General features: G+C 43.8%; 1 protein-coding gene across 4 annotated transcripts in view; it reads left to right on the forward strand.

The window, feature by feature from the left end:
• Positions 1-14990, forward strand: part of LOC127567834 (1-phosphatidylinositol 4,5-bisphosphate phosphodiesterase beta-1) — a 711920-nt gene that overhangs the window by 625554 nt on the left and 71376 nt on the right. For all 4 annotated transcript variants that reach the window (XM_052010953.1, XM_052010954.1, XM_052010955.1 and 1 more), the window contains 4 exons: positions 4675-4836; positions 10336-10435; positions 10536-10640; positions 10914-11023. In XM_052010953.1, the coding sequence (XP_051866913.1) occupies positions 4675-4836; positions 10336-10435; positions 10536-10640; positions 10914-11023 (477 nt within the window). The remainder of the gene's footprint in view (positions 1-4674; positions 4837-10335; positions 10436-10535; positions 10641-10913; positions 11024-14990) is intronic.

Genomic DNA, 14990 nt, shown 5'->3' on the forward strand with positions numbered 1-14990 from the left:
TAAATAATCAGCCCTCTATCAAATTGTATACTAAAGTATTTCAGCACATGTAAGTACTATGTCCTAAAAGCATTGTTTGAAACAATTACTATGCGAGTCTCTTGTAGTTTGTGCCTTATGTTTGCACATGAGCAAGCAGTAAAGAAATGAAGGCCTGAAATCCATGTACGCCAAGGAAAAGACAAACCGCTGGAGGAACTTGGCATTGTGGAGGCAGGCAGATGGTCAACATTTCAGATCAAGACCCTGATCAATCTATTTGTGGAGCCAGGGGACGTGGCCAGGGACCTAAACAAATACTTCTCATTTGTATTCACCTTGGAGAAGGGCATGGAAGATAGTAACTTCAGGGAGGGGTACATTGGTGGTCTGGAGCATGTCAGTCCTGATGCAGGGTCTTGACTCGAAACACTGGCCATCCCTCTACCTCCACGGGTGCTGCTCGACCCGCTGAGTTTGTCCAGCAGTTTGTTGTTTGCTCTAGATGCCAGCATCTGCTGTCTCTTCTGTATCCACATATGCAAATGTGGTTTCTATACATTTCTGGTGGTGAAATGTATAGAATGAGGGTGAACAGCTCTGTGAAGATTCTGGCCAGAGATACTGTATATTCAATTATAATTCACAAGACACATTGGGAGGGGGAAATGTTTTGCAATTCAGGAGGTCGGGAGTATGAGTGATTAAGTGTGATGGAATTATTCTCTCGATGAGTGCTGCTCCAACTATACTCAACATGCTCAACACCAACCGAACCCTCTCAATTGGCACCTCATCCCCTACATTTAACATTCACTCCCTCCAGCACCAGTACACTGTGGCTGCGGTGTGTGCCATCTACAAAATGCACTGCAATAACTCGCCCAGACTATTCCAACAGCATCTCCTCTGCCATCAGAGAGGATAAGGGCAGCATGTGCATGGGAACACCTCCAACTACCGATTCCTATCAGAGAGGCACACTGTTGTGACTTGGAAATATATTGCACTCTTTTCATCATCACTGGGCCTAAAGTTCTTGGACTCCCTACCAAAAGGTTTTGTGGGAGGACCTTCAGCAGAAGGATTTAAGTGGTTGATGAAAGTGGCTGCTTAAGAGCTATCAGGAATCTGGTATATACTGTATTGTTGGCCTTGCTAGCAACATTAATATCACCTGGGACTCTATGCTCTATGAGCTGTTCCCAGGGCTACATAATGAGACAAGCATCAACTGCTGCTGGAAGATAGGACGTATTAACTCTGCCTAAACCTTGCTGGTTTCCAGTGCAGGGAGCAGTCGGCAGCCAAGTGTTGCTGACTGGCACATTCCACAGTCCAGGACTATGTGTTGAGAGACATAGAACGTAGAACATTGCACCACAATGTTGTGCCGACATTTTATCCTGCTCTAAGATCTATCTAACCCTTCCCTCCCACATAGCCCCCCATTTCTCTATCATTCATGTGTCTATCTAAGAGTCTCTTAAATGTCCCTAATGTATCTGTCGCCACAACCTCTGCAGGCAGTGCATTCCACGCACCCACCACTCTCTGTGTAAAAAAAAACTTACCCCTGACATTCCCCCTTATACCTTCCTCCAATCACCTTAAAATTATGTCACCTCATGTTAGCCATTGTCACCCCGGGAAAAAGTCTCTGACTGTCCACTCGATCTATGCCTCTTATCATCTTGTACACCTCTATCAAGTCACCTCTCATCCTCCTTCTCTCTAAAGAGAAAAGCCTTAGCTCACTCAGCCTATCCTCATAAAACATGCTCTCCAATCCAGGCAACATCCTGGTAAATCTCTTCTGCACCCTCTCTAAAGCTTCCACATCCTTCCTATAATGAGGCGACCTGAACTGTACACAATACTCCAAGTGTGGTCTAACCAGAGTTCTACAGAGCTGCAACATCACCTCGCGGCTCTTGAACTCAATACCCCAACCAATGAAGGCCAACACATCATACACCTTCTTAACAACCCTATCGACCTGCATGGCAACCTTGAGGGATCTATGGACGTGGACCCCAAGATCCCTCTGTTCCTCCATACTGCTAAGAGTCCTGCCATTAACTTTGTATTCTTTCTTCAAATTCAATCTCCCAAAGACGTGCTGAAGTTTGTTATAGCTGCTGCAAACAGCATCCTCTGTTGTGTAAGGCCACAGTTTAAAGACCCAAAGGGGTATTCTACGTGTGGAGCCAGGTGATGTGGGTGGGTCTAAATGAGTACTTCTCATCTGTATTCACCAAGGAGAAGAGCATGGAAGGTAGGGAGTACAGGACGGAGTACATTGATAGTCTGGAGCATGTCAGTATTACGAAGGAGGAGGTGTTAGATGTCACAGAACCCATGAGTTGATAAATCCCCAGGGCTGGATAAGATCTATCCTAGGAAGGGAGGAAATAGGTGGGGCCCTGATGGAGATTATTGCATCTTTGTTAGCCATAGGTGAGGTACCAGAAGACTCCAGGAAACCTAATTTTGTTCCTTTATTTAAAAAGGGCAGCAGGGATAAACCGATCCAGAGGGATAGGCCAGTGAGCCCCACGTCAGTGGTGGTGAAATAAATGGAGAAAATTTTAAGAGATAGGATTTATGTACATTTGGAAAGGCAGGGGCTGATCGAGCATAGTCAGCTTGTTTTTGTGCGAGGGAAATCCTGCCTTACCAATTTTCTAATGACTTTGTTTGAGGAGGTAACGAAGAAGATTGATGAAGGCTGGGTGGTTGACATTGTCTATATTGGACCTTAGTAAGGCATTTCACAAGGTCCTACGTGGTAGGCTGGTCCAAAAGGTTAAGGCACATGGAATCCAAGGCAGGCTGGATAATTGGACCCAACTTGGCTTGGTGATAGGAGGCAGAGGGTGATGATGGACGATTGCTTTTCTGATTGAAGCCTGTAACCAGTGGTGTACTGCAGGGAATGGTGCCTGGGACCCCTGTTGGTAATGACTTGGATTTGATACTGTAATCTTGCAGATGACACAAAACTTGGCGGTGTTGTGGAGGGTGAGGAAAGTTGTCTAAGACTACAGCAGGATGTAGATTACGTAGAAGGTTGGGGTGGGGGAATGGCAGATGGAATGAAATCCTGACCCAAGTGAGAGGCAATGCATTTTGGGAAGTTGAATAGGGTAGGATTCAAATGGTGGGGTACTGAGGAATCCCGATGAACAGAAGAACCTTGGGGTTCAAGTCCATCATTCCTAAAAGTGTCAATATGGGTAGATAGGGTGGTGAATAAGGTGTATGGAATGCTTGCCTTCATAGGTTGGCACTTAGAATGTAAGAGTTTGGAAGTCATGTTGCAACTTCACAAAATACTGGTAACACTACACTTGGAGTTTGTGTGCAGTTCTGGTTGCCACTATAGGAAGGATGTGGTTGCGCTGGAGAGAGTGCAAAGGCGATTCAGCAGGATGTTGCCTGGATTGGATACTCTAGTTATGGGGAGAGGTTGGATAGGCTGGACTTGTTTTCCCTAGATGAAGGAAGCTTTGGTGACCTGATAGAGATATATAAAATTATGAGAGGCATTGGTAGGATAGATAATCAGACTCTTCTTCCCATGGTAGGGATATCATAAATAAGAGGGCACAGGGTTAAAGTGAGCGGAAGGAGTTATAAAGGTGATTTGAGGGGAAAGTTTTTTTTTTGCACAGAGAGTGGTTGATATTTGGAATTCTTTACCAGATGTGGAGTCAGATACAATCACAATGTTTAAGAGACAGTAGACAGGCATTTGAATAGGCAAGGCATAGAAGGATACTGACCTATTGGGATTAGCATAGATGGACAAAAAGGTCGGTATGGCTGTGGTGGGCCAAAGGGCCCGCTACTGTGCTGTACGACTCTGTGACTCAATGGTTCTTTAAGGCCCACCCCAACACTGCACACAAGGAAGCTGAAACCCACTGTAAAAGCTCCTTGGAATGACTTGATCACCCTTCTCCCCAGCCTTGATCTTGCTCACTGAAATCCCGCACCACCACTCCTCACCGATCTTGAGATCTTACAGTTTCATCCTTCCACGGCACTTTATCCATTCACTAAGTTGACCTCGTGACCCAATCTGGCCGACAGCCACAAGCCACCTCTCCACCGCAGACCCATCTCTCCACCACAGGCCCACCTCTCCACCACAGGCCCACAGAGTCTGACCTAAGTCCAGGCATCACATTTTCAACCATGGAAAATTGCAAAGCTCATTCCATAGTCTTGAGCCTCAGGCTCTTACAAGGGCAGTACTATCATTGGTGCATCCCTGCCATAACCAATTAGCACACTCATAAGTGTTCACTGGGGATTTCTTAAGCCATTAACTGCTTATTATCACACTGCCATATGTGGGAGCCAGCGTTGTCCAAATCTGCTGCCATGTTCCTTTGACGGAATTGACTATAAAAAGTATTTCATGGGTGGTAAGGCCCTGGGGTCTCAAAAAGCATGTTAGAAATGCAAGTCCTTTTATTCACAGCACCAATTCCCTGCTTAAAAGAACTGGTAGTGAGATAATCTCTGCAGGGAAGCAGCATTCTTTCTCTGTGTCAGCTTGTTCCATGGTTGCAGCGTTTAGGTTAACGGAGGTACTTGAATCACTCCTGAAGTTAATCTCCGATGGCCATTCAAATGACCCTCAAGAGATCTTCTGTAAGATGTATTTCTTTTTTTTCCCTTCAGGTTCTCTCTGGTCAGTTTCTTTCTGATAAGAAAGTTGGGACTTATGTGGAGATTGACATGTTTGGTTTACCTGTGGACACGAGACGAAAAGCTTTCAAAACTAAAACTTCACAAAATGCAGTGAATCCAGTCTGGGAAGATGACCCTATTGTGTTTAAAAAGGTTTGTACTTTAGCATTCGAGACAAATAAGTCTTACCATCTTTTTCTTTGTGAGCTGAGACAGAAAGCAAAACACATCATCCCGAGGTATATACACAGCCACGTTTAATCTCTGACTCATTGCATGTAAAGTTATACTACCCTTGTATATCAGTGGATCTCTGCAGCAATCCTTGTAGCACACCACTGTAACAAGATGAGCTATTAGGAAATGGAAGGGATTCAAGAATAATATGAATAGTCAATAAACTAAGTGATTGCAATGAGTTCCTGCAACATGTAGGCCTATTTTAATACTTACATTGGCTATGGTGGCATTATTTCCTAAAACATTTGGGGGAATTATGATACTTTTGTTGATTCTCATTATCTATTTGCAACAGAATATATAGAACACACATGCATGCTGCATCTTGCATATATTCCTATGCTGCACAATTTAGCAAATGCAACCAGGGGCAAATTTCTACCCTTTTTCTGCTTTATAAAAAAAGTTTTATTCCTAGCTAACACACAACATTTTATGAAGGCCACGGGCATTTTTCCAGCCATTTTCATCATTTTATTTTTTGTCGCTCCATTGCAGTGTACGAGTGCTTTACTTTAGGTCAGTCACAAAGCTCAATGGCTTGGACATGATAGGGCATGTACAGTAAGTGCACCTCATAGGCAGGCATTTAAGTACATTGGCAGCAGAACCTTCAGAGTGTTTCACCGTAAGCCAGAGGATTTGCTGAATCATGAAAATCAACTGGAATGAGAGCGAAGCCTTTAAGTATATACCATTTGTGGAGCGTAAGCCAAGTATACAGAGTCGTTTTCCTTCAAGTTCACATCCTCATTTCCTTCCTAATATAGAGAGAGAGATTTCTAAAGAGCACACCCAGTGCCAGGTTTTAGGATGGAAACAAAAAGTGGCTGTAACCTAAAAAAAAGAGCCCTGTCCACAGTTATCCAAAATAAGCAACAATTAATCTTGAAGATGCAAGCCAAGAGTAAACCATTTAAATTCCTGATAGCTTTTTATAAATGCCTTCCCATGAACTGGTGACATTAGAGGCTCAACTAGCTGAAGCGAGAATTTTGAAAATCTGTGTTTCTGGCATATTTGAGACAGAAATAGCCCACGCATTGAAGTTCCAAACACAGACTCACAATGCACATCGTGCTCACAATAGTAAATGATTTGAGCTAAGTCATTTATGGGCTTGCAGTTAGCCCCAGTCAACCACCTTGCTAATTTCCGTGGAAGCGTTTAATCAGCAGAAGCCAGAGATCTGAAATGGAATCAGCAGGAAGGCAGTAACTGGAGAAAAAAAAACAGAATTAACCTTTCATCAGAACTCACCCCATGAGCTTGTGAGGAGTTCCAGTCTTTTCTGCTTTATATTAGTTCTCTCTGTCCTCCACAGACTAGAGAAGGATGTAGCACTTTGTCAAAGTTAGTTCAGAGGTGTCAGCATCACTTGATTCAGAGTTCAATTGCACAGGAGCTGTGCAGGCATTTGTTTCGGGCTGCTGAGCCAGAACGTAGCTGACCAACTGACTCGGCCTCAATTAATTTGTGTGCCAACGTCAGCAGGTCCTCATTCCCAACGCTGTCTTGGCCGAATGACTGTCCTCCACACCCCATGAACTTGAGATCTTACAAAACTCAGTGACCGTAATTTAACTTGCACCATGTCCCACTCACCCCATCACCCTGTACTCCCAGCTTAGCACCAAGGTTAGCTCTCAATTAAACAATGCCTTGATTTTAAAATTCTTATCATTGTTTCAAATCACTCCCATGTCCTCTTTCCCCTTGTTATATCTGTAACCTCCTCCACCCCTAAACCCCCTCTGAGATCTCTGCACTCCTGTAGTACACTCACTAGATGCAGTCCTTGCAGCTCTGTAGCCCCTAAACTCAGCAATTCCTCCACTAGCCCTTGGCACTTGACTAATTGCTTCTCCTTCTTTAAGAACTGTCCAAAATATTTGCTGCCTAACCAAAAATCTCCCTGTGTGTCTCAGTGTCAATACACAAAAAGCACTGGAGGAACTCAGCAGGTCAGGCAGCATCTCTGGAAGGAAATAAACAGTCGACGTTTCGGGCTGAGACCCTTCACCGGGACTGCAAAGGAAGAGGGTGGAAGCCTGTGCCTCAGTGTCAAATTTTGTTTTGACGATACCTTATGACACTTGACTACTTTGATCATAGGATCATACAGCACAGAAATGGGTCCTTTCGACCCACCTCGTCCGTGCCAACCATGATGCCTGTGCTACTTGCCTGCATTAGGCCTGAATCCCTCTATGCTTTTCCTATCCAAATGCCTTTTAAATGTTGTAATTGCATCTGCCTCTACCACCTCCTCTGGCAGCTCATTCCAGGTAACCACCACCCTCTGAGTGGAAAAACTTACCCCTCAGATCTCCTTTAAATTTCTCCACTCTCACCTTCAACTTGTTCCCTCTAGTTCTAGGCTGTCCTGCCTGGGGAAAAGAAAGACTCTTACTATCCATGCCCCTCATAATTTTATAAACCTCTAGACGATCACCTCAGTCCCCAGCTTGCAACGTTGCAGCCTATCCTATTTCTCCTTATAACTACAGCCCTCCATTTGTCTTTGAAGATATTCCCAAATGTCTTTGGGAATATCTTCTGCATTCTCTCTGTTGCTACAACATCCTTCCTGTAGTGTGGTGATCAGAACTGTACAGAATACTCCTTTAAGGTAAAACGTAAATGCCTTATTATTATTTCAGATGACAGGGAAGTTACTCTAATTGAATGTTTATTCATCTGGCAAGCACAAGCCAGGGACCTTCCTTGCTTCTGCACTTACCACTGAAGCTAATGACAGAGGCACACTTACCACTGAAGCTAATGACAGAGGCACACTTACCCCTTGTGCCACAAGTAGGAAAATTGCACCGGTACCTCTGATTAGGACATCAGAGATCTGCTGCTTCACTGGTTATTCCTGAATCCACTGCCAGCTGCAGAACTTAATTCTGTCAACCGGTTATTTAATGCATCTGCTGGAAGTGGAAGCCAGATAATCATTGTGCATTCGGTGGGCAGTAGGACCCCTGCCTATTGTCTACTCCTGACCTTTACCCTCCCACCCCACCCTTTATCGTATTGATTATTTGCACCTATCTGGATGCATCATGGCTTGGTATGGCAACTGCTCTACCCAGGACCGCAAGAAACTGCAGAGAATTGTGGATGCAGCCCAGTGATCCATGGAAACCAGCCTCCCCTCCATGGACTGTCTATACCTCTCGCTGCCTTGGTGAAGCAGCCAGAATAATCAAAGACCCCACCCACCCGGGTCATTCTCTCTTCTCCCCTCTCCCATCAGGCAGAAGATACAGGAGCCCGAGGGCACATGCCACCAGGCTTAAGGACAGCTTCTATCCCACGGTGATAAGACTATTGAATGGTTTCCTTATGCGATGAGGTGGACTCTTGACCTCACAACCTACCTTGTTATTACCTTGCACCTTACTGTCTACCTGCACTGCACTTCCTCTGTAGCTGTGACACTTTACTCTGTATTCTGTTATTGTTTTCACCCTGTGCCACCTCAATGCACTGTGTAATGAATTGATCTGTACGTTTGTAACGAATTGATACCATTCGAACAGAACAGTATGCAAGACAAGTTTTCCACTGTACTTCAGTATGTGACAATAATAAACTAATACCAATAATTGAGTTAATTGAGCACAGCACAGTGATGCAGAGAGTAGAGCCACTGCCTCACAGTTGGTGGTAAAAATTAGAATGTGGAGAGGGTCACTTGACTTAAATTAGGTACTGTGAATTTTCAGGCTCCTTAGGAGAAGTGGCTCTTTATCAGGGAATCCTATATAACTGGTGCCAACAAAGCTTCCCTCCTTCACTTATCTGTAGATACTGAGCAGGGACATTCCCCTGGTAGAAGCCTCCTCCCTCTTGGTCTCTTGCTCCTGCTGTTCTTCAAGCTTTGCCTCGTGGCCCTCAGGCTCCGCGTCTCCTTTCTGCTCTTCCCCTGGCTGCCGTCTTCGGTTTGCAAGATCGTGCAGCAGGTAGCACACGATGAGAAGGTCTCTGCATCTGCCAGGCATCCCCAGTACCGACCACTGAAAATGTCTGGCAGTGCGAGCTCCCTTAGGGTAAACAACTCTTGTGTCCTCCCCAGACATGTGGTGTTCAGCTTGAGGAAATTCCTTTCAGAATCCAAAACTCTCCTCTTCATAAAGAGATCCCTAGTAGAGGAACCCTTGTGGGCACAGGAGTGCAGTTGATGGCTGCCTGCATTTGTAGGAAGCCAGCAATGCTGGTGGATCCCAGTGCCCAAGGTGCCAGTCATTCCTCGCTGAAATCAAAGCGGGTGACCTAATTTCTTAGTGCATAGGGTGCCTGCGTGACTGCTCTGATGCAGCAGTGAGCAGCATATTAGGAGATGTGGCCAGCTGGAAAGACTTGGAGTTGATGTGAACTTGACCTCCATGGAAGTGGCAGTCCAGGCAAGAGTACATGACTGAAGGTCTTCCTGCAGACTGTCACAGCTTTGACAAACCTGAGCCTGTGAATACATAGGTCACAGAATACTGCCTCCTACCAGCATCAGACCCCCACCCTACAATTCACCAAGTCTGCTCAACCATCATATTATTGTCTGAGATGTGTCAACAAGAAGGCTCTCTGATGATGGCCACATCTTTGTCTCCTGTTCACCTTCAATACTATAATTCCAAGCAAGCTGATCTCCAGACTCCGAGATCTGGGACTCAACACTTCCCTTTGCAAGTGGATCCTTGAGCCCGGTGGTACGTGCCCTCAGGCTCCTGTATCTTCTGCCTGACGGGAGAGGGGAGGAGAGAGAATGACCTGGGTGGGTGGGGACTTTGATCATGCTGGCTGCTTCACCAAGGCAGCGAGAGGTATAGACAGGAGTCCATGGAAGGGAGGCTGGTTTCCGTGATGAAACGTGCAGTGTGTGGCTGCTGATATGAGGTGTGCTCCTGATGCCAGAAGGAAATGGAGCCTCCCTAATATCAATTGCAAATGAAAGTATCCGATCCACTTTCAAGTTTGGTGCAATTCCACCTAGAAATGCTCACAATATACTCCAGGTAAAATCAAGTTTTGTAAGATTATCACCTTAAAAATGGACACTACCGAATCGAATTTCTGGTTTTAGTTCAAATGGTCATGCCTACACTCCCTGTTCCTTCTGAGGTTTTCAATGACTGATGGTTAGCCCTCTTTATCAAGCCCTCTTTAGTAAACCACATAAAATAAGGAGGTGTGATGGTGCGACTTTTACAAATGTAACCTTAAATAATTGATAGAAAAATAGGTGATTAATCAGAATGTGCTTTTGGAAACGCTTTTAAACAAAAATTACCAAACTCTTATAAATTTGATTTGATATAGTTTAAGATATCCCATTAATTCTCTGAAGTTGCAGTGCTGTCCTGACATGTTTTGTCCCCCCATTGGGGGATCACTTCATTTCAGGTTGTGCTGCCATCATTATCTTCCTTGAGGATTTCTGTCTATGAAGAAGGAGGTAAATTTATAGGTCACAGAATACTGCCCGTACAAGCTATTCGTCCAGGTAGGAAAAGTGCACATTTCCATTCCTGTGTTTATTGCTAACTTCTTTTGCTACCAGTTTACCAATTCTTCTCTGATGCTGGTTTTCTGAAATGTTTTAGGCTACCGCTATATCTGTCTGAGGAATGAACGGAATCTCCCACTGACGCTCCCTGCAATCTTTGTTTATATCGAGGTTAAGGATTATGTCCCTGATACCTTTGCAGGTAAAAGCAAGCAGCTTTGTTGTTTTTTCAGCTGAATCCAGTGGTGAATAAACCCAGCAGCACTGTTGCTGGTCAAAATAAGATATCACGTATATATTTTTAATGCAGTGAATATGAAGTTTTTTTTTTAAAATTGCCATCTACTCAAAAGTCTTTTTATGTAATTGTAATCCAATAAACTCTTCATCCCTTACCCAGTCCACTGAGAACTTGATCCAGAGGCTGATATAACTCTTCCATACCTTCACGGTTCAATTTCATTCACTGTTACAGATGTGATTGAGGCTCTGTCTAATCCAATTCGATATGTGAATCTGATGGAACAGAGAGCTCAACAGCTTGTGGCTCTTACTCTAGAGGATGAGGAAGAAGAAAAGAAAGATGTAAGGAATGCTTTCATCTTGTTTAATTGCACAAATGTGTTTAAAGCAGATACCAAAGACTTGAATTTTAACCTGGGGATGAGTTCTCTGCACTTGTGTGGGATTGAGGCTAATGACAACCTCATGTGGTCAGATGAATGGGTTTCCATAATATTCAGAAAATATTAACTGCAGGAATCTAGCAGACTTGGAGGCCTATCGACTGGAAGCCTCTGTCATGGGACTGAAGCCTATGAGTGTTGGGAGAGAGATCATCAGAGGGTTGAAGGGAGGGAGCATTGTGCGAGTGGAGCAGCTTCAATCGAAGAGCAGCCTTTGAATCTGGGGAGCATCACCTTTGCAGGAGAGGACCTGATTATGGAGGAATGCACTTTGCACAGAGGTTGGGGAGTCCAATAACCGTCAGGGGTCCTGATTGTAGGGTGGGGGTCTGATGCTGGTAGGAGGGGAGCAGATACTGTTTGGGGGTGTCCATTAGTGGTCAAAGGAGCAGATAGTCGTCAGGGAGCAATTGTTGTGAATGTTTGATAGTGGTTGGGAAGGTGCTGCAGTCATGGGGTCAGACAATAATATGATGGTTGAGCAGACTTGGTGAAACTAGATGGTAGTAGCCCCTATGAAATACTACCAGACTTGAAGCAAGATGGTTGTGCACTGAATCTTGCATTTGAGTAGATTCCAGTGCCATATAATTGATATTACAAAGGCTGTTTGGAACTGAAACGCACTTGGCACTGAAGCCAGTTGAAGTAAATGAATAGGTAGGTGGGGCAGTAGACGTTTGGACGATGAAAGCGGAGAAAAGGATTCATAGAGTCAAAGGGTCATACAGCATGGAAACAGGCCCTTCAGCGATATTTCCTAATTTTTGGCACAAAATGCTGAAACCAATCATAGCGTAACATACCCGTAATATGTTTATCTCTATGGCATCTTAACGAAGGAGTTAAACCATATTGTAACTGGCTCACACCCTTGTGGAAATGATAGATGAATTTTGGAACAATGCATTTGCGCTTCTTCTGTGATATGCCAAGTTGTAATGTCAGGGGTTTAGTGTCAACACCAAGTTCCTCTGTATTTTGCAGTACATCCAGAATAGATTTCCTTTGTTGTTTAACCAATATTTCTCATCTCTGGTCTTTGCACCTTCCTCCATAAAACATGACATTTGCCTTTCGCATTTCCCACACCAGACCTCCGGGAGAGGGATTACCAGTCTGTTGCTAATTAATGCATAAAGAATAGTGCTGTAGCGATGTGTCAGTAAAAGAAAAGTGGGTTGATATTGCTAAATCTTTTTGAACTTTACAAGGGACACATCCAGCAGAGGGAAGCTTTCATAAATGACTGAACTGAATTCAACATCAGGTCCCAGAGGCATAAATGTGATATGCTTTCCTTCTCAGACGTTGTGCTGTCCAACACCAACATCCCCACTTCAGACTCTTAATTGCTGTTTAGGGTCATATTTTCATGAGACAGGTTACTGTTCTGATATATAAATAAGACCAGTGAAGCAAGGTCAGTTAATTGCCTTTCAAAATTCCCTCTCTTCTATTGGAAGAGAACTATAAATTGAAGCAGTCAGAAGTTGGCAAGCTTGCACAAAAACTTAGATGACAATTCATTTTCATGCTCAAGTTAGCAACTGCAGAGTCATTCTGAAAGACCCATTAATCATCTGTAAATAGTTTAATTTCTCCAGCGCAAGACTGCTTCCTTAAGTGCCAGTCAGTAAATCTAGTTGTTGTGCAACATTCTGACATATAACCTTGACCAGTGAATCCCATCGTGTACATCATGCCTTTCTGATTGAAACAAAATTTTTATTGGGTTGGACTTTTTCAAACTTTTCTGATTCCTAATTTTCTTTACTTTACATTTCTTAATTTTGTGAAGAGAATGGGTAAGTTATTTTCAGTTTTAACTCTTTGGTGGTATATTTTAAACCCTCACCTGTCTGTCACCACATCCCACTTTGACGTTTGAAGTGTGTTTTGAATTTTCTCTTGTGCTGGTAATTTTGTGATCATCTTTGCTAACCTAGGGGGATAGAGTCCAAAAGCAGTGGGATTATGTTAAATTTGCCTGGAACCTTGGTTAGACCAGGTGAGAAGCATTGTGCTGAATTATGCATGCCATATCGCAGAAGGGATAAAAGTACAAATTGCAAAAGAAATGTCGAGGGGGTCAGAGAGTAGGATGGCACAGAAACGAGCCTATGGCCCATTGTCTCCATGCCAACCACTGTACTTATCTGTCTTAATCCCATTTACCTGCATTTGGTCTGCAGCATTTTATGTTTTGGTGATTCAACGCATAGAAACCTTGTAACTATGAGGAAACATTGAACAAATTGGGACTCTGTTCCCTGGGAAAGAGGAGGATGAGCATGACTTATAGGGGTCTTTAAAATTATGAAGACACTTGAAGATGTGTACAGAAGATGATAATTGCTTTATTATTGTTGCATGTACCAAGATACAGTGAAAAGCTTTGTTTTGCCTGCCATCCAGACAGATCATTCCACACATAAGTACATTGAGGTAGTACAAAGGGAAAAGCAATAACAGAATGCAGATTGTAGTGATATAGTTACAGAGAAAGTGCAGTGCAGGTAGTTAAATAAGGTGCAAGGGCCATGATGAGGTAGATTGAGAGATCAGGAGTTCTTTATCGATCAAGAGTCTTATAAAAGCTGGATAGAAGCTGTCCTTGAGCCTGGTGGTATATGCACTATTAGATGTTGCAACTTGTGGACAGTTCATAAATAATGGTTATGAACATGAGACTCCAACGTTGTGAGTCCCAGATCCATCTGGAATGCCAAGTTCCTGCTGCAACTTCACTGTTCTGACTGGAGTGCCAGTCAGAGCTAACTCTGCCATCACTGGTCATCATGGTGATAAGTACATTTTATTTTTAGGCATGACTAGCAGTGGTAGCTAAGCAGCAAAAATATTGAATCCTGGCCAACACTTCTTAAAGGGGAGGCGACTTGTGACTGAAACTGTTGGTGGAAGTCATTCCGCATCTTGGTCACCAGACAGAAGGACTAACCGTGGCATGGTGCGAGTCCGTGTTTAAACAATGCAGTGCTTGAGACATTGGTGGATGAATCAGAAAGGAACAGAGATATCCTCCAGCAGAGATGCTGGAATCCATCAAGGCATACTGTCAATTGGGAAGAGGTCGCAATGGAAATGAACACCATGAGTAAAGGTCCAGCCCAGATCCAGTGCAGAAGAAATTTAATAAACCTTGCAGAAGTGGTCAAGGTCAGTGATACACCTTTACCACTTTTCGCATCCCCTCCACCAAACTAACCTCAATGCATTGCTCAAAGCAAAGCACCTCTGGCTCTCCACCACCAACAAACTCTATCAAGCAGTTGGTAATTTTGCTGTGTCCCTTCACACATTTACCACTGGCGGGAAGGATCACGTGATGGCACCGCTCACACAGGTGCGCAGCTGCGTTGTGAAAGATAGCGACTGAACTGAAAAAAAGAGAAACAAAAAGAGGGAAAGCGAGGCGGAAGGGAAAGGAAGAGTAAGGAGTAACACAAATAAAAATACAGAGAGAACAGCAGTAAAAATAGTAGGCAGGAAAAGAGTAGACAACAAAGGAAGAATAAAGGTATGGGGGTATTATATGGTGCAGAGCAAAGATTAAACATATTAATATCATGTTTTACCGTCTTTGACCATGTAGTGTTGGCTGTCTTCACAGGGCAAGTGGGTTAGTCTGTATGGCACTTGTTTTTGGGTCATTAAAACTGGAGAATCAGGACTCCACACGTGTAATCTCGTTTCTGCTTAAAGCATAGCTCAATGCTCAATTATTACTAATAATCAAAATAACCAGCAGCCTCACCAGAGTTGCTGATCAGTGGGTGGCTTTTGCTTGAGCTACAATGGAATTCGAGTTGGAAGGTTGTGGGCTTGAGCTCCCTTCCATAGAA

This window comes from Pristis pectinata, chromosome 3 (assembly GCF_009764475.1).
Source record: "Pristis pectinata isolate sPriPec2 chromosome 3, sPriPec2.1.pri, whole genome shotgun sequence".
Lineage (NCBI taxonomy): Eukaryota > Metazoa > Chordata > Chondrichthyes > Rhinopristiformes > Pristidae > Pristis > Pristis pectinata.